General features: G+C 40.2%; 1 protein-coding gene across 1 annotated transcript in view; it reads right to left on the minus strand.

The window, feature by feature from the left end:
- The window catches only part of TOX (thymocyte selection associated high mobility group box), a 325,875-nt gene extending 300,375 nt beyond the window's left edge, over window positions 1-25,500 (minus strand). The window contains exon 1 of the mRNA XM_036264043.1: window positions 25,165-25,500. Within this exon, the coding sequence (XP_036119936.1) occupies window positions 25,165-25,266 (102 nt within the window). The 5' untranslated portion in view covers window positions 25,267-25,500. The remainder of the gene's footprint in view (window positions 1-25,164) is intronic.
- Window positions 25,501-26,954: the final 1,454 nt, after the last annotated feature.

A 26,954-nucleotide genomic window follows, 5' to 3' on the forward strand; every position in this document is an offset into this window, starting at 1 on the left:
AGAAGATAAATATTCAATTGTAACATAAAAACTTCGAAAGAGCGATGATAAATTGTTTACTAAAAAGTTATGATAAGCAAGAGAAAACAATATAACAGAGATTGATTCTAATTTGGTTAAAAATTAAATGTTTTACAGATTCTGTGATTCTCAATATATTAAATGTATCATTAATAATATAAATATTTATGCTTAAAGAAAAGTAACAAAAACAATGGAAAGCTACAACTAAACTATTGGCAAAGGTTACTTCTAGAGGTGGAACTGGAAGAGAAAGAGGTTTTTATTTTGTTTACTTCTGTACAACTGAAAATATAATAAATGCAATCATAAGTATTATAATTATTACATATTTATTGGGTTTAAAAGATTAATAATAATAGGATTTTTAATAATCATATTAAGTGATAATGATAATTGGGTTTGAAAGACTTTGCAATTAAACTTAAGTAAACAAAAGCCAATAATTGGCATGCACAGTGTTATAGAAGGATTTCTGAAGTAGTGCAAAATTGGGAAGCAACTACACAGACTGTGCTTTTAACAGATCTGACATTTCTGAAGAATGAGTAGTATTCTACAAAGTTACCTAAGTCGCCAAGGAGGTATACATTTTCACGGACAACTCTACAGTGGAGACATATTTTAGTCACCTTTCCTCCTGATTTCTAGAGAAAGGATATTCAAAGAGCCTTTTTGTCTTACTGATGTCACTATATTTGATAGTAGCACAGAAAGGCTCATTGCTACTCTGCATCCCAATACAAGGATACAGCAGAAGACGAGATGATGTCTTTTCCTAATATTTAGATACTATTATTCAAATTTTACTAACATTTGCATTTCTTTTACAGTACCATCGCTAACTTATAGCCTCATGGTGCAGATGTCTTATACAGCCCATAGTAGTCTACGAGCCTGAAGGCATGAATTATATCTGATTATTATTGTCTTTTCTAGGGTTTTGCTAATTTTTGTTGAATTAAGTAATTGAGGTCACTTATTTTAAGACAGACTTTGAACTTGCAATTAGATACATAGAGAAAATATTTGCTTTAAAAATCTTTTTTTTGGCTTTCCATAGAAATTTCTGAGATGTGTTTTGCCCACATTTCCACACATTAAAAAAATTACACATAAGATTTCTAACATTCACTTCAAGAAGCTTTCTTGCATTGTCAATCTTGACTTTAGATGTATTTAATTCTCACAAGAATACCCTGCTAGAATAGTCATATTAAAAATAACAAAAGAGAAGTAGATTCCTGCACATTTCTTGCAAATAAGACTTTTATGTGGTGAAATAAATGAACATTTCCTTAGGTGTTCTCACTGAGCCAATGATTTGAATGTTTAGGCAGACATACTGGTTATCACTTTGCTTCCAATAGGCATCAGAACTGCTGGATTGTGGAAGAGAGATGTGGAGATGTATTCTATCAGCTCACTCATCTAACACATCCCTATTCGGTCATTTAATAGCCACATGGTTTTACATAATTCACTTCAGTACTTTGAACCTCAGTTTCTTTTGCTGTAAAATGGAGATCCAAATGTCCCCCTCCCACACCCCAAAGTGTTCTTACATGTTTCCAATGTATGTGACAAATGCCTTGAGAAGCGGCCATACCAATTAAAAGATAATCTCACTATCAAATACTATAAAAGAATAAATTGAATAGTAACGTCTCTTTCACACTCTTATGGACCTACTGAATGGACTAACGTGGTTTTAAAAATGACTTTAATTAGTTAAATTTTTAATACACTTTAGACACTCCTAATATTTGTGGTTGGAAGGGCTTTTGTTTGATCGTTAATATGCAGGTAATTACTAACTCACCTTATCTTCTTTGCACTTTGTAGATTCACTTTTTTACTAGTTGACCACCAAAGCTAAATGTCGTCGCAAGTACAGCGAGCGCACAGCTTCAGAAGGGCGTTCCTCTCACCTCTCGCGGAGTGCACAGGAGTGAGACTGGGCCCCGTGCAATCCAGACTGCCCGTACGCAACATCACAGAGTTCTGCAAACTGTCCCACCACACATTTTACGAGTCTGTATTTTAGTTAAATGATTAAAACTCCACCCAGAAATCTACAAAGATAATTTAGCTCCTGCTTCATAGACAATGGTCATAATATAATTTCTGGTAACTGTGGAGAAGACAAAAGATCACAGAGGCACAGAGTTTCACAGGGGGAGAGACTTTCTGTTGACTCTCGCGGATCTGTGAGCCCTCCAGGGGCAGCCACAGGGCAAGCGCAGCTAAGAACCAGGAGAAGCGCGCGGGTGGGGGACTGCCATCATCTCCTTCATTGAAAGGCCTCCTGTCCTCTCCATCCTGTGTCCCAATGGTGTGTGCTGTGCATAAGTCCAGAGACATCTCAAGTTGAAACTTTTTTTGTTTGGCATCTCTTGGGGCCTAAGATGTCAGATTACTAATGTAAAAAATTAATCTAAGCAAGAGTATTAAGGAAACAAGGCTGGAGGAATGTCCCAGGTGAGGTAGACGTCCTGCTGCGGCCAACTGTGGCTGATGCGTCAGCTTTGGTTTTGGGACTCAACAATGACCAAAGGTGCCCAGAGCCATGTGGAGGTGCACCTGAGCCTCAGGAGGCCTGCTGGCCCCTTCAGGTCATGTGTCCCTAATGTGCCATCTCTGGGATGGTTCTGACCTGCGCACCAAGATGAAAAGCTGACAGGTTTGTGACTGCACTGTGCGATCTTACTACAATACCACTGCTTCAACCCCAGTGTGAGGGCTCCGGGGAAGCCTAGTTAATGTTTCACCAGTGTTGGAGTTTACACACATCACGGAGTCCTCTAGTCATGTGCAGGCAGCTAGAGCGAGTTTTTCGGCAGCAGCTAACGTTTACTATAAACACTCTGTTCCAGGCAGCCTGCGTGGTGTTTTACACAATTTCTATCATTTAATCCTCACCATAAACACTATCGAGAAAATAGCAGTACTGCTTCTATTTTGCAGGTAGAAACACCGAGGCACAGAGAGGATAAGAGAGCTGCCCAGTGTTCTCTGATGCCTCTGCAACGCTCCATGCCTACGACTCTTTCCTCCTTGGGCCCATCCCACACCACAGCTCTGAAAAAATCCATCTGGATAATTCAAACACTTGACAGTTAGCTCTCAGTTCCTGCCGTGGCCTTGACCAAATGGCTAGATGGTACGCAAAGGCTCTGGGTCTTTCTTGAGGAATAGAAATCAAACTAATTAAAACTTCAAAATTATGTAAACACTGTTTCATGAACATGATTTTAATGTTTTGTTTTCATGTGTCTTGTAAAAGTTATCTTTGATGCCACTTTAGCTGGTGGTTGTCAAGCCAATTTGTCACTTTCTTCATGGTGGGCATCTAAATTTTGATCAAAATGTAAAATTCATTTGCCTTCACTGAGATGCATTACTTATGGCCCCACCTGGCCACCTGGCCAGGGGGGACATGGTTGCGGACACCACATGTGAAACTGCCTGCCCACCCAAATGCTGCTGAGCAGCTTCCTTTCCTCTCCCCTCCCCTCCCCTCCTCTCCCCTCCCCTCCCCTCCCCTCTCCTCCCTTCCCCTCCCCTCTCCTCCCCTCCCTTCTTCTCCTTTTGTTTAATCCTCACCTGAGGATATTTTTCCATTGATTTTTAGATAGAGTGGAAAGGAGAGAGAGAGAAAGAGAGAGAGAGAGAAACATTGATGTGAGAGAGACACATCCATTGGTTGTTTCCCACACAACCCAGACTAGAGCCGGGGAGGGAACTTGCAACCCAGGTATGTGCCCTTGCCCAGGAATCGAACCCATGACCCTTCAATCATGGGCTAACGCTCTCACCACTGAGCCAAACTGGCCAGGACATGAAAAGCTCCTCTTACTGCAGCTAAGTTACAAGGTGTAGGAGCAACAATGAGGCAAAGTCAAAGAATAAAGGCAGCTAATGGAACATCTCAAAATGTGACTCTATTGATACCTGAGAGAATGCCCACAGCCAGGCTCTGTGAAATAAAAGATGAGCTGGGGAATAATGTGACTATGGACAATTTTTTTCAATTTTCTGAAAAGTCGTTTTTAAGGCATTGATCTCTTAATTCTTTCAAGTACAGTGTCAGAAATTCTAGACTATTTGTTTATACATGTGAACCAGAAAGGTTAAGGGTGACTGACTAAAAATCGAGCCCTAAGAACACATTTTCTCTTTCACGCAATTCTCTCTAAATGTTTTATTTTTCAAGTACGTATAAACTTTTTTTTCCAACTCCCAACTTCTTGAAGTCAGGAGCTCTGCCGTGTGCCCTACTGACATGATATTTGTGAAAGGCTGAGCAGGGTGGTAGGAGGAAGGCCTGTTTTGAAAGCCTAAAATAAACCTTTTCGAGTTGCCTAAAATAGTGATGCAGTATTTGCTAAGAGCAACGTAAGAATCCTCATAATGATGAGAACAAACTTATGAGTGGGGCAGGAAACTGTTTCACTCCATCAAGATGCGTGGATGTGAACGCTTGCCTCCCTCCTTCGGGCTGAGCTAGTTTCCTGGGTTCTGCCCAGCTCCCTGGGACCTCAGCTGTCCCCCTCCAGTGACTGCTGATTTGCCCACTCCTTTCCTAACTTATGATTTATGGCATGCCCTGCTAGTACAGTTGACCCTTGAACAACATTGGTTTGAACTGTGCAGGTCCACTTATACATGGATTTTTTTTTTTTAAATAAATACATACAATACTCTAAATGTATTTTCCTTACGATTTTCTTAAAAATATTTTCTTTTCTCTAGCTTCCTTTGTTGAAAGAACAAGGTACATAATATATATAACAAGCAAAATATGTGTTAATTCACTTTATATTATTGGTAATGTTTCCAGTCAACAGTTGACTATATTACTAGTTAAGTTTTGGGGGAGTCAAGAGTTACACGTGGGTTTTTTACTGTGTGTGGGTCAGCATCCTTAATCTTCAGTTTGTTCAAGGGTCAACTGTACATTGAATATTGGAGAAACATTTTATCATCGGACACTTCAATAAACTTGAGTTGCCATTTAGCCAAAGTGGTTCAGGTATGCCTCCATTTGAAAAGTGAAGTTTTCAGTTAAGATAGAAGTCAATGTCTGCTCTAAATTTTTCTCCTTGAAAATCTATTTTGCTGTGCTTTCCCATCATTAAAATGATCGAGGTATGATGGATACTAGAGAGGTATGTATTAAATGACAATGCCATTACAGTTTTAAGTTTGGTGTCTGTAATAACTCTGGTTGCTTTAATCCTCAGGACCTCTTAATATTTTGGAATTGACTAACAAATACATGGAATCCTCTGATTCTTTGGGCAGGAAAGAATTTTAGATCAAGCCCCCAGTTTTAGAGAAAAGACGAGAAGTATGTAGCTTGTCCCACATCATGTAGTTAGTTCAATAATTAGCATGTAAGTCCTGGGATTCTCTCTCCATCATCTTTCTACCACAGTAGGCTACAGATAGGACCATTCAATGAATTGAACTCATTGCCATTACTAATGACCAAAAAAATTGTAAGAAGTTTCCTGGAAGACAGACACCAAATTGTTTAGTACCAAATAAATTAACAATTATTTTGTTTCAAAAAGTAATTGATAAATTTAAGCACTGAATAAAATTGGAGTATGTAATCAATTATCTGAATATTCCTGAACATTTGACATTACAGACATATGAATACATATACCTGTGGGGTATTAGTGTTTGACTCAAATCTAATTTCTCAAAAAGGGAAGACATCACTCTATGTTGGCATTTGATAGCAGGAAACACGTAAGATGATTATATTTTAACTAGTTTCTATTATGCATATATTAAATGTCAAAACTTTATGAGATGGCCTAATATGTAGTTGTTCTAATGTAAGTAAGTTTGCAAGTGAAATAAAATGGTAAAGAAAAAAATTCATTAAAGAGGGAAACAGTACCATATGGTTGTCAAAGTCAACCAAATCTCTTTTTGGAAGACTCTCAAAGACCATAACAACTGGCTTTTCTTTTAAAAAGAATATTTCTCTTTGTAATGTAAAAAAAAAAAAAAGGTTACTTGATTTTGTTGTTAAATGCAAATGTATTCCATATTTGAATATATGGCGTTCCAGTTTCCATTTAAAGACATAGAATGGAGTTGCATCCCCTTCCCCCCACACCACCAAATGCAACTCTGGAGAACAGAGCTAACGAGTGAATGATTTGAAGTCGAAAATCTTAAACAGCCTCATTCAGGGAAAAGGACTCTAACCCTGGGTGACATAATGCTCAAGTTGCTACAGACACAAACACACTATTAATATTGTTTTGTTTTCATTTTCTTTCTCTTTGACAAGGATCACAAATAAATATCCGACATCCTAAAACACACAGGCCTAATTCCACAAGCTGTTATAATGAAGTCTTTTGAGTTATTATAAATGCCTGAACATTAAAAATTCATCGGCAAGGAGAGAGAGGTGCTTTCTGTGTGCGGTGTTCTGGACTGAAGCACAACCAGCTAAGAATGGAGGATTGTCCGGGGAAGCGCCGTCCACAGCCATGGGCAGGCCTGTGCTCGGGGACGGGAAACGTAATAAGAGCTCCAGGAGTATATTTCAACCCATATAATAAAGTAATTGTAAAAGTGTAATTGCAGTCTGGTTCCATACCACTTTAGGGTAAGGAATGAGATGGGAAGAAAATAGGAGATTCGCGGAATTATTTTGTAAGCAATTCCAGCAAAGACTGTGTCCCAGCATATTGCGCATTTGTCAGAAAAATAATGTAAAAATGCACAGTGGTGTTTACCTTTTGAAAACCACTAGGATGAACCTGAACAAGATGAACACTGATCATTTTACCGTTTAAAAAATATCCTGAACTTATGAACACCTTCAAATATAAAAATGGTGTTGAATGTTAAGCAACTGATTTCTGCCCATTAAGGCAATTTTTAAAATTGGGCATAAACTTTATTCTTTGTTTTTAAATGATATTTCATTCAAATTCCCAAAGATTTAAATATTTGCACGATTTGAATTTCAATTTTGAAAAATTCATACCTTTGGCTACTTTATGAACAATCACTATTGGCTTAAGTTACCAAGTTACTGTAGCCTATAGGCTATCAGTTGCTGTCATAGCAAGACTTGAGAGAGGGTAAAGAATGCTGCTTCTACTCTCAGCATATCATCTAGACTAAAAAAAAAAAAAGGAAAAGAGCAGAGAAGGTAAATGCATAAATGAACACAGGCATATGCAGAGCTTAATATAAATAGCATTTAGGTCAAATATTAAAGTTGTCCATTTGAGTCTCAGATCACCCATCTTCTATTAATTATTACCTCTTTAAGCACACACATTTTTTTTTTTTTTTTATCCTTACCATTTACCACAGTTTCTGGTGCATAGTAATCACTAAAAACATTTAATGAATAAATTAACCAATATTTGCAAATGTCATGCTGTTGGAAGCAGAGTCTATAAAACTCTGTGGCATGGGCCTTAACACCCGTGAAGAAATTGGCTATGCAAACAAATATAAGAAGTCTGCTTCTCTTGCTTGGCACAAAAGCAACTGAGACATTTGTCTTCGGGACACTCTGCCTCCCCACCCCAGGCTTGGTGGTGGAGAGTTTAGTGGAGACACTGGTGGATTGACAATGATTTCCTTTTCATTGTTTTTAGTTCAACTTTATGGAACCCTGTGAAAAATGTAAGTAAACTGCAGATATATACTATGTTCATCCCCCTGGCCAGCTATTTCAGATGAAACGTCAAAAGATATTACATATGGGATAATCTCCTAGATTTGGGTAAAGGAAAAATCTTAAACGCTTATCTGCCTAAATGGAGTTTCTAGAAGAAAAAAACATGTATTTTTACAAAATATCCATTTTGGAAAACAAAATATCCATTATTTATATATGCCTGACTGTTTACAAAGAATTTATTTCAGAAAAAGCTTAAGGTTTAAATGAAATAAAGGAAAAACAAACCGACTCTGTTTAATGGTGTGTGATGGACATCAGGTAGATGGGCATCTGTTAGGAAGTCTTGCATACACACACTTAAAAGGTCATCTAAGAAAATACGTTTAAAGGAATCTTAATTCAATCATCTTACAAATATGTCTGCTGTGATGGAAGGAAGGGAGAAAGGAAGAGAGGGGAAGAAGGCAGGAGGGAGGAATCCAAGCCTGAGTCAATTGTGTTACAGGACCGGCACTGTCCTACACCTGTCCCCACCCCGCCTCTAACCATGACTATAGCCATTCCATTTCTTCATGATCCTTTCCTTCTCTTGGATTTTCTAAATTCTTTTCAGGTTAGGTTATATACAAATGACTACCAACATAACACAATTCTTGACTACATTCTTCCATCACAAAACATCATCAGGTTTTGCCAGTACCATGAAATTTTTCTCTTTCATCTACACACTGGATAGCTGACTTCCTCCCTCTTCAATATTTTCCTCCTTTAAGCATAATGTTACTATGCTCATGGCACCAGCAATTCCATTTCAGACGAAGATCAAGTACTTTGTTAAGCTTTCTTATCAAACATAGAGAATTAGTGAAAATCAGGGAATGAATAAGAAAGAACAAAATCTTCCGTTCTCTGTGGGAGAGATGACCTAACAAATTTATGCAAGGCCATCAGTCTATTTCTTTAAAATAAAGACAAAAAACCATTATGTTATTTCATGCTTCCCAAACTCATGCTCCTAGGAGCAGAGTAATACACCAGGGCAACAGAACTAAAACATCATCATAGGCTATCTTCCTGGAACATAGAGTGGCCTCCATTGTAAGTGATTTAAAGAATCATATTTACATTAAAACAGACACAGTGTATTATGGAACATAGTATAAAATCCACATATTTCTTAAAGATAAAACGTCAGCCCTCTAAAACCTAAGCAGATTGCAGAGGCACTCCTGGGCTCCTCATGGTGTAAATTCATTCGAGTTCTTGCATAGAAAACAATTGAAGACTTTGTTATAAGGATATTTGAAGAATGTGAGATACCTTCAAAACTGCTAATAGATATTTCTGAATATGTTTGGACACTTGAATATACTTCCCAAATTTATTAATAATAGTATGTGAATTTATCACTGAACAAAAACTTCAGGAAAGCGATTACAAATAACTTTGGAAGTTAACTCAGCATATGTACTTCTAAGATTATACACAAAGCATTAATACTCATTGGTAATGACTAGACTTAGTTTTAAAAACAGAATTTTCAGGCGCTGGCCAGGAAGCTCAGTTGGTTAGAGCATCGTCCCGATACACCAAGGGTGCAGGTTCGATCTCTGGTCAGGGCACATACAAGAAGCAACAAGGTGTATTCATCTCTCTCTGTGTGTCTGTCTCCCTTTCTTTTTCTAAAACCAATGAATAAAATTAAAAAAAAAAAATTTTCAGATAGACAACAACACTCTAGTGTGCGTTAAAAAGTTAGATTTTTATATAACTCAACCTTGTGGCTGAATCACAAAACCTCTAGCTTATCACTCATCTATATTTTAAAAGGTCATCAAAAATAGATAAATACCCAATCATTCACTTGATCATGTAATTCCCCCAGGTAGTCTTCTCTGGTACATTCTTATTAGGGTTGAACATTAGCCCACTTACTATAAGCAATTTGAATCCCACCCAACTTCTCCCAACCCATTCTCCATGACAACAGCTACCTTTTAAAATGAGGGCCCGATGCTTTCATTCTTCCTGTTCCTAAACTGTTCCCCGGTTCTCTCCACATTCTTATTCCAATGAGCCCACCTTCCCTCATTAAGTCCTGCTTCTCGCTATAGATACACCAGTCTCAACCCAGGCACACCAGACCACTCCTCAGAAAGCCCTGATGTCTCACTTTGGGGTTTCTCATTTTATGTCTTGTGCTGTCTTTCACTAGAGAAAAACTTTTTACTCATGAATAATTAGTGTTCATATGTCTCTCAGATATCAAAATTCTGTTGCTCAATGTGTTTCTATTTTTGCTCTGACTCTAAGAAAGCAAGAGCCAAATCTAATGTTTAATTATAGTGATAATACCTAAGTCAAGAAATATGCATCTCCACTTCCTGGCTATGGCATTCTGTGGTAATGTGCGCTAATAATATTGTCTTATTGTATGCGTGTTGCTTCTTATTTTAAGTTGCCTTGAGGGACTTTGAAAAGAGCTAGAAAGTTTCAAATATAATTCAAAAACTGGGACTAACTTTCCCCATAACCGCTGCCCAAATTTTAAGGCCAAGTGAACTGCGATTTCCTCCAGGAAGCAAACTGGGTTCCCTCACTTCAAGTCACTACTTCCTCTGTTCCCCATAGCACTTTGACCATGGACTTCATATCAATTCAGTGATGCTACAGCTGTGTTGTGGTTGTTTTTATTCCTCTTGCTCAGCTGTGTGAAGGAAGGGTCCACACTTGACTCATCTCTGGCTTCTCCCCCCTGCCCCTCCTTTAACACTCAGCACAGGGCTATGCACACAGTTGCTGTTCCGTGAATGCTTTTCAAGGTCTAAAAATGAATTAAATGTGCCTTATTAACAAAGCCCAGAGATTCTTTAGAAGTGCATTCCAAATAATAAAAAAACAAAACAGAACTTATTTCTAAGGTAAAATATTCTCATTTCATTCCTGTGCAAATATTTGTATGGGGGCTGCATTAGAGCTACCTGAAAATAAGAAGTTATAATGGAAACAGTGACACAGCCTTAAGTGAGGCAACTGAAATAGGAACTACTTTAATACTTTTACTGAAATGTTCTCTGCTTGATAAAGTTCATTACCAGAATATCATCTTTAAAAGTGAAATGCATTCAGCTGAGCACGTTTTTTTTTTTTTTCATTTTGTAAATAGATTTTTCCTTGCCTGAGCTCTCAGTAGAAAGTACAAAATAGTCTTCCATAGCATTAGAAAGATGTCACCTCATACATAAAGTTACATTTTTAAAATAAAATAGATTTTTTTTTCTTCTTTAGCATTTTAAAGGTACAATAGCACCTTCATATAGCAATCACCCTGAACTGCATACTATATTAAGGGCTGAATCATCAGCCTGCAATTTGATATGTTCTAAAATGTGTTGAGATAACATATTAGAGCCCAGAACAAAGTCAAGTCCCGTGGGATATCCCGAGGCTATAAAGTCACCATCTTTTCAACATTATCCTACTTATTACTATGGTTACATTTAAAATGACCCTGGCACTAATCTTTTCTCACCTATTCAAAATGACACAGCAAAGGAACTATATGCTAAATTTACAATCCAAGTGCCAAATTTTCACATCCTATCAAATGAAAAATTATGCATAGCATATTCATTACAGTTTTTATTTCATTTACAGTAATAAGTTCCTGACCAGTCTGGGGGTAATTGTAGCCAAAGTTACCTTACAAAGTAAACTTTGCCCCACGCTGAACATCTCCGATGCACTGGCTTAGATATCTTAAAAAATAAATGGTATATCCTCACCACTGCATCTTGGCAGAGCAGTGATCGCAGAAATTAGTCTTTGACCTTTACGTTTCCAGCAGAGCAGACAATTTTCCAAGAAATGAACATTCATATATTTATTAACGTCATTTTACAGTAAGCACTGTATTTTTAACCAAAATTCAGAGACAATTTTTAACCAAAATCTAGAGACAATTTTATAAACCTCCCACCTCTCAGAAATATATCCTCTTGTCTACCCACCACTCCCAGAACTTTTCTAAAGATTGCAAGTTATAGAAAGGCAATTGACCTCAGGAAGTTTTTCTGCTGGCTTACACTTTTTTCTTTCTTTTCAAAGTACTCTTTGGGGGAAAAAAAGGGGAGGGGACAAACACTCTTCATATAACAAGTGCCATAAGAAAAATATGTCTGGCAGACTTTTCCCAACTTATAACTGAAAAATATTTACATCATCCGAGTATAAGTGCTAAGAGTAAAAGAAAGAACTCTCAAAATGGATTTTTGTTCTACTTTCAAACTCCAGGGCTAAGGGAACACAAGCGTTTCACTTCAGAAATGAACAACGAACGACCTCAGTACACATACACCTTTCTCTTTTTGGGAAAATTGCATATAAAAGAGCATTTTTTGGCACGGCTGACCTGCAGAGATATGGAGCTAAGCAGAGTCATGAATTCACTCACTCTGATATGCACACATGATACGCAATTAAAATCTCCATTCACATTCCTGCCGGGTTGTCAATCATGAGGAAAGCCTTTTTGACAACATTCAGCGAAGCGTACCAACTAACCGCTCAACAGGAACTTAAACAGTAACAGCTTTTGTTTCTAGCAAGAATGAATTTTTTACCAAGATTAGGTTCAGTTTCTAAGAAATCATTATGCTCTGAATTTTAGGACCTTTCATTAAAAATGAAAATGTGTCAGAAAGATTTTGTATGGCAATCTATGTGATGTAATATCTAGAATATATGAGGTATATTAAAAAAAAAATCTAGCCTTTTCAATGGGGGAATCTTTGTAACTTTTCCCGTTTAGAACAATAAACAATGATCTTATGAAGCAGTTCACTGGGCGGAAATGTGACGTTTCTAATTCATTCTGAAGTTTTTCACTAGGATTTTAAAACTTTTAAAATAGATCAGGACTCTAATCTCACTTGAAAAGTGACTGACCAATTTATAAAGCAATAGAAAAGTGACTTTTTAAAATCACAAGAATATTTACAATATACCGTTGATGTATTATAGAATTGTACACCAGAAACTTATATCATTTTATTAACCAATGGCACCCCAATAAATTCAACATAAAAAAGTGTAAAGAAGAAAGAAAAAAAGAAGAATATTTAGCATGTCAGAAATACTACATGTATCAAACCTTTCAATTTATGGAGCTCTATAGAAAATATTATGCACATAAATTCTTTCCAGATGAACCCAGAAGGTACTCTGCTCATAACTTAGTTTCTGTTGAACATCTAATCAAAGACTGTGCCCTTCATAATAGCACATTAGTGTGCTTTAAAGTCATAAATCCATAAAAACAGGGCCCAGGAAAATTGAATAGAGGACGCTGGTTAATCTGCTGCTGTGTCTGTTTTGAGCAACTAACCCTGGATTACAAATTTGAAACAAGTTAATACTATCAGATACTGAAATATTTGTCTTCTTCCTTATCATGCTCTGGAGCTGAGAGAGCAGATGCATCCTGACCATTAGCAGTCATGACAAATTGCTTTGCTAATGAACGTCACACACTGAAAGTGCCATAACTGATTAAACTACAATTTCCCTCCACCAGACAGAGAGCGAGCTGCGGACTCCACGGTGGGCAGCTCTGACACTGTGCCAACGGGCCTTCAGGGCACAGTGTGATATTTAGAAAAACACTCTAAATTCCCTATGAACATCTTCTAAGAGCCCATTGTATACAACAGGTTTTTAAGAACATTAGATAAAACAGCTTAGGTTGTAGCTGATGAGCCATGAAAAATGGATGTCGTTTAACTATTTGGTATCCTTGCAAGTATGTGTCGAAGAATATTCTGTGTGGGTTTTTTTTTCTCTCTCTCTCTCTGCTTTCCTTTCCCCGCCCCCAAGACATTGCGTGTGCTTTGCATTTCACATAAAATCTTTCTTTTGTCAGTTCCTTTGTTGGTGCAAAATTGGCAGCAGTTCAAATTCAAAGTACTCCTATTCATTTACTGACCAATGTCATGCTAGTTCACATCAGCCAGCGAGCTAAGCTCTAAAAAACATAAAAGACTTGCTTCACCACTGACGAATAATGTGTACATTTTTACAGAGCTTAAACCTTAATGCTTTCCCTGAAACTAACAATACAGTATATCTTATCATTCCTTTTTCACAAGCAGGCAGCTGCTGAAACGCTTGCCACTTCAAAATATCAATTGCTTGCCAGAGTTTTCCTCAACACACCCTGTCAAACTCATGTATATTGTGCAATGAAAATGGTGCAGGGCTGAAAGCTAGAAATTGTGTCAAATTCTGCTGTAAGGGTATGATGTGCAAAGAACAATGTATGACAACCGTAGAGACGACAAACAATGGCACTGGAGCCAGGGACTTCATAGATCACAACTGCGCCTGTACATATTTTATCGTAGGCATTATATATTTAAAGCATGACAAATGTACCATTGTATGTTATGTGCGACACAAATGGAAGCTCCGCCCACCAGTTTGCCTTTTGCATCTCTCCTGATGATGGAAACAGTTGAGTTTCATTTCTTTTCCTTCTCTTAAAACATTTAAGGTTCTCAAATCATAAGGAAGAAGACAGACACACAGGGTTATCAAAATGATGAGTAACAGAAAACAGAAGACAATAATACAAGATGAGAAAATGAGATCTTGTTCATTTAACATTTGGGCTTTTCTGTGAGCACACAAAAGCTAGGATTACCTTAAACACTAACCAAGGGGGTCGAGAAAACTCCACTACCACTATGCCTATAAATTGTTGTCTACCTCATTTTAATGCAGAAAAGTGCTGGCATATTGATTTGCATGATTTTCTGGCAAAATGGAAATCCCACATGAATATTTTCTTTGTGTGCAGAAAATATGGTTTAAGAAGCTTTTACTATTATTGCTTTCCTATGCCAAAAGGACAATTAAGCAAATAATATTTCACTAGTTTATCAGGTTTATAAACTAACACCGATTTCTGTCTGTTTAGGTTTTAAATATCCCTTCCCATTTCCCGAATCGCTCTGTTTACTTTACATGATTCTGGTTATTGAAAAGTTGTGTTTCTTCCAAATGTCTCCTTAAATAACGTGTAAAATCTGAAAACACTCTCAATTTGGAACACACCTATTTAATAATAAAGGGGTCCCTGGCTCTCACAACCCTCCACTAATTTAGTCAATGAGTGTGGCAATGGAAACATGGATGGGAGGAAATAAGTTTGAATATATATCCATCTCCTCTGTGACCTAGCTTGGGCAACGCAATCTTTATCACACAAGTAGTTTGGAGTGGCATTAACTGATTCTGAGGCTAAAGAAAATGACAGATATGCTTTTAAGGTGTTAATAAACATTTTGGAAAGAGAATAGGTGGTGTAGAGCCGAGGGGTGCTGACCTAGGTGAGTTGATTAGCGGGACAATGATGCATTATTAACACACAGCAGCTGCACCTGAACAGCCGCCCTGAGTACAGGGTGGGCAAAAGTAGGTTTACAGCGCCGGTACTCAAAACACAGAGTTTATTCTTGTGGTGTTATTTATTTATCATTGTATTATTTTCCATAGGAACAACTGTAAAGCTACCTTTGCCAAACCCTGTATAATAGCCTTTTATAGCCATCAGGGGAGTGAGGTAGGAGGCCTTTATTAACCACTGCACAAAATTAGCACATTATGTGAATTTTACTAGGCAAATTATCTCTTATTGAAATATAATGTCGGTTGTAACTAATTGTAAATGTGATTTTTTAAACTTCTCAGTGAACAACTCAGTGTTTTACTACCATCCAGCTCATTATTGTCTGGTAAACGACAAAAACATGTTCTGTGGTGGGAGGTACTCCCAGCAGCCTCGTGTAAAAAGGCAGACCGTGCCACAGGCTGACTTCAGAATCATTGGGCATTACAAGTTCAGGGATATTAGCATACATGCAAACTTTCTCTAATTAAGTAAAACTGTTCATGAACTAGAAAAGCTGCTTTGGAATTTTTCTTCCTCTTTATTTCCTAAGCAGTTCTTAAAAGATTAGTTTTGCAGAAAATTTTTGAGAGTTACCTTGAAAAATAACAGCATAATTTATTTCAAAAAAGCTTAATTTGGGGAGAGAAAAGATTATCCCATTAGCCTTAGTAACTGAACATAGCACAGAGAGTCCATTATGAAGAGTCTTTTATGCCCTGGCAGAAAGTCATTAACATAAAATAAATCATTAGCTTTGATATTAAGCTTCTACTATCTGCAGGTTTCTATGATTAATGTTCATGACTGCATCTGCCAAATAATAAAATATACTTTTTGTTGAAAGGTTATCCTGCCTCTTTATTATTAACATTTCTTTTAATACAATTGTTATTGGCATTTTTAGGCTGAGGAATATTGGCATTGAAAAGAAGGCCTGGGTTTTACAATGGGATAAAGATGCCAATGCATATAACACTTTACCCATCATTTTTTAAAATTAACCATTTAATTGAGTTAAAAGACTGAAGGAAATCAGGTGGTACACAGATATGCTTTCAGTGTAATTGCACTAGCTTTCAGACCCAGTTGGCTCATTTGTTAATTAACCTTGCCCATTGTATTTTGCATTTCTGACCCATATATCAGAGGAAGGTACAGAGGGCAAGTTCGCTTCCCTGAAGTCAGGAACTATAAGAAGGCACTTCCTTCTGCAGCATTTATTCTCAAACTTTTTTTTATCTCCTTCCACTGAAACACAGGCAGTGGCTCCATCAGTAGCATCTCTGACAGGTGTACTGACTCTCAACATGGACAGGGAAAAGGAGGCCCCTGCGTGCCTCACCAGGGCCCGAGGCAGGAGCCGACACAGGCACCTCCACACACCCTATCTCCCCACGTTCACCTTTCACCTCTGGACAGGTTATCCCTTGCTGAAAGGATCACGAGTCTCAATGCTGGAAAACACAGTTAGTTCGTCCACTAGGGGAGCAGAAATAGAGGAAATGGGCTGAGAACACAGTATTTTTCTAAGGTCTACCAATATTTGAATTTTTTAACGTCTTTCACCACAGGATTTCAAAATAATCTACCTCTGTTAACTCCTTGCTTCTCATAAGGTTTCTGGATGCAAACATGAATGATTTTCTCTCGTGGATACATGGAAGATTGGGACACAGGCGCATTAAGGTTGGAGTGTCAGAACTTTTACCAGACAGGGAAGGAAGCCAGGCTCCTGAAGAGAGGTGAGGGGGTCGTACCCTTTCATGGCTCCATCTGTTTTGCCTAGGGAGCATGTTGGCAGCTCTACAGGCCTCCGCTTTTATCTCAAATCTTCAACAGAAAGCAGTCCTTTCTTGAGAAGGGCCTATGGTCTTTCTCAGAAAATTTTACTTTTTGCAGTATTTCTAGGTTATAGTATGCCCAAAGCCCCACCATTGTGAAAAGCATCTTCTCCTGTGAGATATGGCGCAATTGCTCACAGCGGAGTGGTCATGAGGCATCCCTACTAGTCACTAGGATTTCCTTCGTTGTTCCTATACACATTGATAGATCCTGCCTCTTATGACGAATTCTCATGTATTTATGGCTAGAAGTATATAAAGGACCATGAAAAACACATTAAAACATACACTCACTTAAATACATACATACATCCCACCTGGTATGGTTCAGTGGTTGAGCATCGACCCATGAACCAAGAGGTCGCCGGTTTGATTCCTGGTCAGGGCACATGCCCAGGTTGTGGGCCAAGTCTCTAGTGAGAGGCATGTAGGAGGCAGCCAATCGATGTTCTCTCTCTCTCCCTCTCCTTTCCTCTCTCTCTAAAAAAAAAAAAATCAATAAAGAAAAATAAATAAATAAATACACACACGCAAATACACCTATTTCTCGGACTAGGTCACTCCCAGCTAGGGGTCAAAGATTCTAATAAAAGGCATTTTAGGCAGAAGCTGACACTGTCACTACCATGGGTCAGATATGTATAAATTGCAAGTCTACATAGTAACTCAAAACACTTTACATTTTCTTGGGCACTAGTAAAGCTTCTATCAACCAACCACGGCCTTAGTTTAATCAAGAGTCCTTTCAAAAACAGTTTCATAAAAGTACATAACTCAGGAATGAACAACAATAAACATCTGGCTAAATCAGAACCATTTAAAAATCTAAAGTGAAAAATGGACAAACAGAAAAAGAATAGCATTATTCATGACACTGGTTTCATGACCTTTAGTATTGTAAATATATATCACTGATTATTTTTCATGAATGGAATGAAACTGTAAAGATAGCTCTTTAAAGTTAACTTAAAATTTTTAACTAAGTCAGGCAGACTTGCGTGAAGAGGTCCAAGAACATTCTGGCACTTCCTGGCACGAGAGAGCAGGATGGTTCTTTCTGGCATTATCCTTCCTCTGGTCTTTTCTGCTGCACCATCAATATCCAAGCACAAAGCAGTATAATGTTCCCATTTTCAAAATAAATGCTATGGGGAGAAACATGTTATAACCAGGAAAGGCTCACTCAGGTTAATGTGAATTCCATGTCTCCAAGTATTATGGAATAACTGCGATAATTAACAGTCTGTTGGCACTGCCATTATAAACCACAGTTCTAAGCAGTTTATAACTCAACTGTTTTGTTTTTTGTTTGTTTGTTTGTTTGTTTGTTTTTTGGTATGTGCCCCTAGCGGGAACTGAACCCAGGACTCTCTGGTCCACAGGCCGAGGCTCCAACCGCTGAGTCAAACCGGCCAGGGTAACGCAGCTGTTTTTTAACGAGACATTGCTCTTCAGGATGAAACTTGGTGTGTATGGCTTAAAACAAAAAACTCCTAAATGTATTAGGGCAGATGTTAGCTGAATCACCTTGGTGTTCCAGGTTCCTAGTGGGCACTCCATTTGACACAATTCACTATCTCTGCTGGTCCTATCACGCAGTGGAGGCCACAAGCATCTCTCTGAAATGTACACCCTCAAAGAAAAGATCCATTGAAAATATATCAATAACACCAAAGGAGAAGGAAATGAAAGGAAAAGAGGATCTAAAATTGGGAAAAGTAAATATTCCCATATTGACATTTTGTTCAAGCATTTAGATGGAATGCTCCTTGCAGGCAAGAGCTATGGTTATTCTACCCAGAAGAACATGAAAGCTTCTTGCAAATAAGGACTATAGTTAATATTTTGGGGGCCATAGTATACATTAAGTACTATTTGCTACAATCTTGTTTTCTCTTCAAAATACACATTTTGGAGTCTTGGATTTGACTGTATACAATCTAAGTTTTATCTTAAACAATTGATAACATTTTAAAATGTAATTGATAGCATTTACTTAAGTCATAATAATTACATTTCAGTTTCATTGAGATATAAGATAGTTTACCTTATGACTTCCTAGAACCCTTGAGATTCAAATTCAGATAGCTAAAATGTAGAATAATAAGTATCCAAATTTGATTAAACAAATTCTGCATGTCCACTATTCCCATTTTAGTTATCTATGCATATTCTGATGAGAACACACAAGTATGCTAACCCTTACTAAAGCTCACAGTAATTGTAACTCACTCAACTTACTGAATGACAACTAAGGACCAGGAAATCAGTCCAACTTTCATACTAGTTCAGTGTCTAAGGGAAGATTTCTCACTGATAAAGGATGTGCAAGGACCTGTTTACAGGCTCTATATACACTGTATATAAAAGTGGTAGAAGCCCTGGACACGTGGCTCAGTTGGTTGGAGCTTTGTCCCCCACATCAAAAGGTGGCAGGTTGCATTCCGGTCAGGGCACATGCCTAGGTCAGAGCACATACCAGATTCGATCCTCGATTGTACATAGGGGAGGCAACCAATCCATGTTTCTCACATCGATCTTTCTCTCTCCTGCTCTCTCTCCCCTCTCTCAAAATCAATAAAAACATATCCTCAGGTGAGGATTTAAAAAAATATGGTAGGAGAGGGGAAATTTTGAGAGATCAGAAATATCCACCATAGTTAATTCTCCCCTCAGCATCCTACCGATGTTTTCTCCGTCTGTTATTGTATGTATGACCCTACGCCATTCATTCACATGGGGAATTGGGGAAAAGGAGAACAGCCTAATCCAGGATTTTCAAAAGTGGATATGGGCCTGAGGACTGGTGGATCACAATTTCCTTAACCAGAAATACGGCCAAGTCCTGGAGGAGGAATGGATGTGTTAACATGGTTATGACAACAAGTGATGGTGAGCAGACAAGGAGCAACGCGGTCAAGATGAACACAATGGGGGGTCCAGTACTGAAGAAAGGGAAGAGCCTTCAGTGTAGAGAGTAGGGACTCCCCCACCCCCCATTGCAGATTAAGATTGTGGAGGCGAAAAGCAAGGGGGGTGTTGTTTAGGATTGGGGGTGTTTGGGAAGCAGGTGAGGAGGGGGGAGGGAAGAGGCACCAGGCACACAGACAGGCCTGAGGGCAGGCATCAGTCAAGAGAGGCTCACCAGTAGCTAAAAAATCTCCTCATGGTCTTTCCAACTTTCTAGTATCCTAACCAAATGTTGTAAAGCACTAGAATAAATCCTCCTTCACGACTAAATAAACCCCCCCAATCCAGTTCTCTAAGTTACCTCTCTCTTGACCTGAGCCCATTTCAAAAAAGTATGACAAGAAATAGTCCCACATACCAAAACCAACATTTGATACCCAGTTTGGGTACCAAAAATGTCATTGTTAAGCTTGGAACTTTCCCTTCTTCTTCTAATTTCAAGTGCCTTACTTCTTTCCTCTGTTCGTAAGCCCCTTGCAATCACAACATTTAAAGAATCTTTAATAAACAGCCAATTAGGTAATATTCAAATATCAGTTTAGTTTTTCTAACTAAACAAAGTATCAAAATGCTCCTTAATATCATCATCCGGAAAATTTTAAAACATATGATAAACTGGGAGAATACTAAACCATGTTTAAAATAACATTAGATAGCTCCAAGGCTCATAACTATAATTTTTGCACAGACATTTATAATTGGAATTTGCGACACTGAAATATACCGCAAAGTCAAGATAGCTACATTTAAGGTTTTTATACGACATCTGATTCAGTGGCCAAAACCATATGATTGCTTGGTTTATGCTCTTTCTTACCTATACATTTATTTAAAACATATTTAAAAACCTGGAGACTTATGAAAGATGCCAGCTTATACAACTACAAGGGGAGTTTTAATTATATTAACGATGTCCAAAATATCAACTGTGAATTTCCCAAAGTCCTAGAAGTTATGGAGGTGGATAGGAAACTAACCAAGCATGATGCACTAAATTGCTTATAACCCTCCCCTTCCTCCTCCTCCTTTTCCCATCCTCCTCTGTTTTCTTACATTTAGTAATTAAAGTAGAAATAATGACTCCATCCTAATGTGCTTGTAAATCCTGTATTTTATATGTGATGAGTTTTGCCACATGAAAATACAATACATAATACTCTAAATAGGAAAATAAGCTCAAAGGAGATTTTGCAGAGATGATAATGAATCTTGTTTTTCTCAAAGTTATCAGGTGTCTAATGTTAGCCCTGACATTTTAATGCAGAGTTCATCACAAATAAGTCCTTCCTCCGATGTTTATATGAAAAGATTAGACACTGTCCTTCCTCATTTCAATGACAAAAGCCCAATACACCAAATGCCCATTATTCTTTACTCTGCATATAGCTAGTCTTAAGCATGGGTTTGTGTTTTGGACTTTCCTGTGTCTAAGTCAACCAAAGGAAGATTCAGGACCTGATTCTACAAAAGCAGCCACTGAGAACAGTAAGGACCATTATTTCCTCTCCCACGGCTGGCAGAGGTCAGCATCCCTGTCATTAGCCATGTCATAACATAATCGTATTACTACTCCTTATGTGGGTAGATACTGAGCAATGACTGAACACATCACATCACAGTAAAAATGAAAAAAGTGCCATTTCTTTGTCCTAATTTAGCATAAAATCAGTGAAAACAGTCTTCAGAAATGACACTGCACTAAGAAACTGAAAGCAACTGTTATTACTGGGTAGCTTATGTTTAAACTGATGCTCTGACATCCTCAGCTGGAACAAAAAATGGGACTGTATTTTACTGCTGAACTCCAGTTGTGAGCTCCTGCAATCCAATTTATTTTTGTAATATTCAGTTGAATTAAGGGATAACATTACTTAAAATAGTCTTAATTAGATGAAACAGGACTGTGATACCCATCTCTCAATGTGTGAAATATTACCAGGCTTTAAGTTGGAAGAGGTGAAGACTGTGACTTCTAGCATACATGCTTCTGTCCAATCTATGAGCTACACTGCATTTCAAAGGCTGACCTATATACAGCAATATACCACCCGTTCTGGCTATTTGTATAAGAGACGCCTCGCACAGTTGCCATAACCAACATCACTCGCATTGTTCTCACTTTCTCCTGCAATGGGCTATGTAAAAATGGAGGCCAGTTTGCATAGTGATAGGTTCCTAACATAATGTGCTTTTACAATAGAGCGATACTAGATGAAACTGTTTCCACAAAATTCCGCCTACGTAGTTTATTAACTGAAAAATATTAGTGGTATTTCGGCAATCTATAGAGCAGCAGTGCTAGAAAGTGTTAGCAGAGTAAAACCACCTCACTTGAGTTTAGAAAATCTTTAGAAGGAGGATATTCGTTTTCTCTATTAGGGTCTCTTCTGACATTGAAAAAAATGGCATTGGGGAAACCAGTTACAAATGAATGATACTTGAAGCATAGAAAGATACTAGTTCTGCTGGGATTTAGCACACCAACTTTAAGCAAAGTGTTAAAATAAAGATAAATAGTAATTTATGATCTTATCATCCTATTAAAAACAAATAACCTGACAAAGTGATTGTTTCTTGTAATGAACTACATATTCATTGCACCTCTGAAAGAGACAAGGTTTACATTTCAGTCTTGTCTCTTTTAAAGAAGTCTGCTTCAACTTGTGTTTACTAAACGTAGATACAGATTTCTAATTTCATCTCTTCCCAACTTCTACCCACCCCTCATATCCCTGCAAATCCACTTGAGCTATTGCAAAAATGAAGCTAGTTGACTACATTGGAAACAATTAAAAATGTGGAGCTGGATAGAAATTTTGTACCAACAGTAATCATGATAGAGTAGGAAATACTACGCCTGGGCTTTCTGGGGCCTAGAAAACCTACTCAGGACATTTAATATAATCAGGGCTCAGTGACAAATATATTTTAGAGAATGCTACACAGAGAATGGTAGAAAAAAAATCCTGCAAGAAACATTTCCATGAAGTCTCTTCCTACTATGACAAGTACATCTTATGACTTTGCATCCTTAAAAATCCATTATTCCCCAGATAAGTTAAATAGAAAACTTGCAACTAGTCTATAGAAAGGGTGACTAATTTGCATTTAAAAAGAACAGTTTGCCCTTCATACACCGGGTGACTTAAAAGGAACTTCAGTGAGCTGGTAAAGAAATTCTGAAGACTTTCTAAATTAATTTATTCAATTCACAGCACAACTCACTAAAATTATTTAAAGCACTTAATTGGAAAATGATTTAATATATTGAAGTAATTCTTGATTTTCTAAAGCATTTGGCTTTTAAATTAAATTTAACCCTGCTATCACAAGAATGATGTCTGAAACGTGTATCCAAGTCATTACCCTCTTTTTGGAGCCTAAAATCACTGATAAATTTAATAACATGTGTCTAGAATCATTGCCAAAGCAGTTCTGACCTTTTAGTTTGGTTACCACTGTGGAATGTCTTTATTATCCAAGATAGGACTGCTATGTTAGTATTATTTTTATTAGTATTAGTAATAGCATTCTAAGCAAAATTAAACATTACAAGCACAAAGCACTTGCTTATAAAGGTAAAATATGTTTTAAAATAAAAGAACTATGTTACTAACTAATGTGAAACTTCAGCACACAAACTTCTCTTGCCAAAGTTACCCGTACCTTCCAACTTGCCCTGAGCTAAAAGGCTCCCAGTGTGATGAAAAGCCTTTCTGCCTAGCCCAAGACTAGATTCCCCTTGTCTCAAACTTGCCTAAACATCATGGGCACACAGCTCATCCCTGTTACTGGCTCTCGCACTGTACACAGCATTTAGGAGCTTCTCCAGGGGGTGATATCTGTGGTTCACTTAACTCACTCACAGCTGTGTGTGTCCATTGACCAAGTCGGTTGCGTGGCGGAGAACCCGGGGGCTGAGGATGCAGCGCGATACATACCTCTGTATCACATTTTAAAAAGCTGTTTGATGATGACTCGCCACTGGGCAAATGTTAGGAAGTCCCAATGATTTATCCAGTGGAATTCACTGAGGGGCCAACAGGGAATTGCCTACAGGGCCGGTGAGTATCAGGCAGGTTTATCACCAAGCGGGCGCTGGTCATCTAAACCGCTCGCCCAGCGTTTCAGAGAACTCAGTTCTCCCCACAGACGTCCACCAGGAGGGACAGCTTAGACACGTCCAACAACCCCAACGCAGGGATGGCGTTGGCCCAACGGCTGCGCTAAATAGGCCTGTCCCTATGCGTCCTCCCTCTCAAGGTTGAGAGTTCCAGAAGCCCAGAGGGTAACCCCCTCCCCAAACGTCCCCTGACTGTTCTATCCTTGGGACGAGCGGAGCTCCGCAGTAGTTCAGGCCGGCATCCACATCTTGGGCCACCCTGAGGGTCAGCCTTGCGCCGGTCCCCCGAGGCCTTGGCGTTTGGGTCAAGGGGCTATGGGTACAGCCCAGCCTGGGACCCTGCTCCAACCCCCGTGCCGAGTGCGGGAGCTTTGGACATGAACGCGAAGCGCTCGCTTGCCTGGTAACAAACTTGCAATTTCCGCGCGCGTCCCCCAAGCGGGAGCTGTCCCCTAGACCAGGATCCCCTGCTGAGCCCGGGCCCGCAGACCGGCGTCCGAACACCGGCTTGGCCGCCCGCAAGGGTTTGTGAAAACAAAAGAGTTGTGGAGCAATTTTCCCGGCGGGGGGCGGAGGCGTCTCCCGGGTCCCCGAACCCCGACTCCCGGCTGGTCCCCTGGCAACTAATCCCGAGCAGGGAAGCGGTGCCACGAGCCCCCGCTGCCCGTGAGAGGGAGGTAGGTAAGAAGGAGAAACTGGAAAATAAACTGGATTCTCTCGGTCTCTGCCTCGGTTCCCGGACACCAGACACACCCCCAAAGTATACCGTGGTTTTCTTCTATTTTTTTTTTTAAACGCCCCCCAGCAAACCTAGGCAGGGATCCTTAGTCCCGAACAGCAGGAAGGAAAGAATCCGAGCAAATCGTGTCACTTCCCGCACAATCGCGGTGTTTGACAAACCCCCGGAGCCGCTCCACAATATTTACTACCCAAGCGCACGCAGAGCTGCAGCGGGTTGCGAGCCGAGCGCTCCCGGGACCGGCCTCCGCAGACCGACCCCGCCGCTGAGCTGGCCCGGCCGCCGCCGCCCCCCTCCCGGGATCAAGCAGCGAGAACACGGTGGAAACAAAAGCAGAGCGTTCACCTTGTTGCAATAGTAGGGGTCCAGGCAGGGAGAAGGTCCCAGACAGGGAGAGTCGGGCGCAGCGGCGGGCTGGGCTGGTGGTGGATAAAATCTTACGTCCATTTCACTCTCACATCAAGCAACTCCTTTTCTTTTCCTTTTTTAAAAAAAGTGTTCAGCAAAACAAGCTTAGACGGAACAGAGAGAGGTGTCTGGACTCAGGAGTAAAAGAAACACCTTCCTTCCCTCACATCCGTTTGCGGTTTGTTTAAGAAGAAGAGGAGAAAAAAAAAAAAAAAAAGAAAAAAAAAGAGGGGGGAAAAGCGCTCAACTCTCCCCCAAGCCGCGGCGCGCACCCGTCCGCGCCGAGCGCGCAGCCAGCTCCGCCGCCTCCTCCCGGCCCCGCCGCCACCACCGCCGCTGCCGCCGGGCAGGTAACTTCATGCGCTCATTGTCCCCCCGCCCGCTCCCCCATCCCCGCCTCCCTCGCCCCTGGCCGCCCGGCACACGCGTTCGCGCTTGGGCTATAGGTACTGGGCGTTTTTATTGGAGTCTCTGAGTTGCTCTACTTTAAGTTTATTTTCTCCACCTTGGAGGCCTGGGATGGGACGGGGGCTGAGTAAGAAGGGGACAGGGCATGAGGGGTGGTGAGCGCCCTGGGCCGGGCGGGGTGGGTGCTCGTGGCCCAATGACTGCTGCTCAGGTTGGGGGCTGGAGGAGGGAGGAGCGGTGAAGCAAGAGGAAAGCGCGGCCGGGCCCGGGACAGGGCTGCGGGACCCCAGGGAGCCTCCGCTGTGCCCAAGCCGCGCTCCTTCGGGCAGCGCGTGGTACACAAAGGGGCTGGCGAGCCGGAGCCGCTAGCGGCCGCGGGGCACAGCGGGGAGCGCGCAGCAAGGGGGCGCTGTGGCGCACCCCGCCCCGCAGCCCCGCCCCCGGGACCGCCCCTGCCCCACCCCACTTCCACCGCCCCCTGCACGCAGTCCCACTTCCTTCTCAGCTTATCCCACCTCCCCGTCCGCGTCTTTCCCTCCCTGTCCCTGCGCCCCGGTCCCTAAGCCCAGTGCCTGGGAAAGTGACTATTCCACGCAGCGCCGTTCTTAGGGACCGGGAATCCGCAGACAGCGCGAACACTCAGTGCGCTATGAGTGGGCTACTGTCCCAGAGACCCAGTGGACCTCAGGGTGTGTTTGGGCTGTTGCTCATTCCCGCCTTTAGCCCTCACCTCCCGGTGATCTGTGCCCCCCCCCCCCCCCCGGGAGGGTTGCGAAGGCTAAGGCTGCCTTAAGGACACGCAAAACACCACAAGGGTTGCTCGAAGGGCAAATAGGGGGACAATTATCAGTTCACAAGATAGGGAAACACTTGGCCTTGCTAGTTGCCCATTATGGGATTCTTGTCTTTAAATAATGGGAAGCCCAGTAATGCTCTCAGAGGTCGACGACAAATCGGCCTCCTCATTTCTTTGGTTGGTAAGTGGGATGAGGAAATCATCCATCATGTTATCTCACCTTACCTCTTAAACCTGGAAACTTGCAACTTCGTGTCTCCAGATGTTTGGAAAAGTTTGGCGTACCACAGCCATTGTCCAACTGATTCATTGTAGGGCTCTGTCCTTGTTGCAAAGTCCAAGGAAGAGACAGTAATATTTACCTTTTCAGGAGGGAGCAACCCCACACTCTAGGGCCCAAGACCCTGCAGAAGAGCAGGGAGATACTTAATCAGTTCCACTTGTTTCTGGCACCAGGAGAATACTAACATTTTGTCACCCGCACAACCTTCTAGTGCACCTTGATTACCAACTGCTCTGCAAC

Source organism: Molossus molossus, unplaced genomic scaffold (genome assembly GCF_014108415.1).
Source record: "Molossus molossus isolate mMolMol1 unplaced genomic scaffold, mMolMol1.p scaffold_m16_p_16, whole genome shotgun sequence".
Taxonomy (NCBI): domain Eukaryota; kingdom Metazoa; phylum Chordata; class Mammalia; order Chiroptera; family Molossidae; genus Molossus; species Molossus molossus.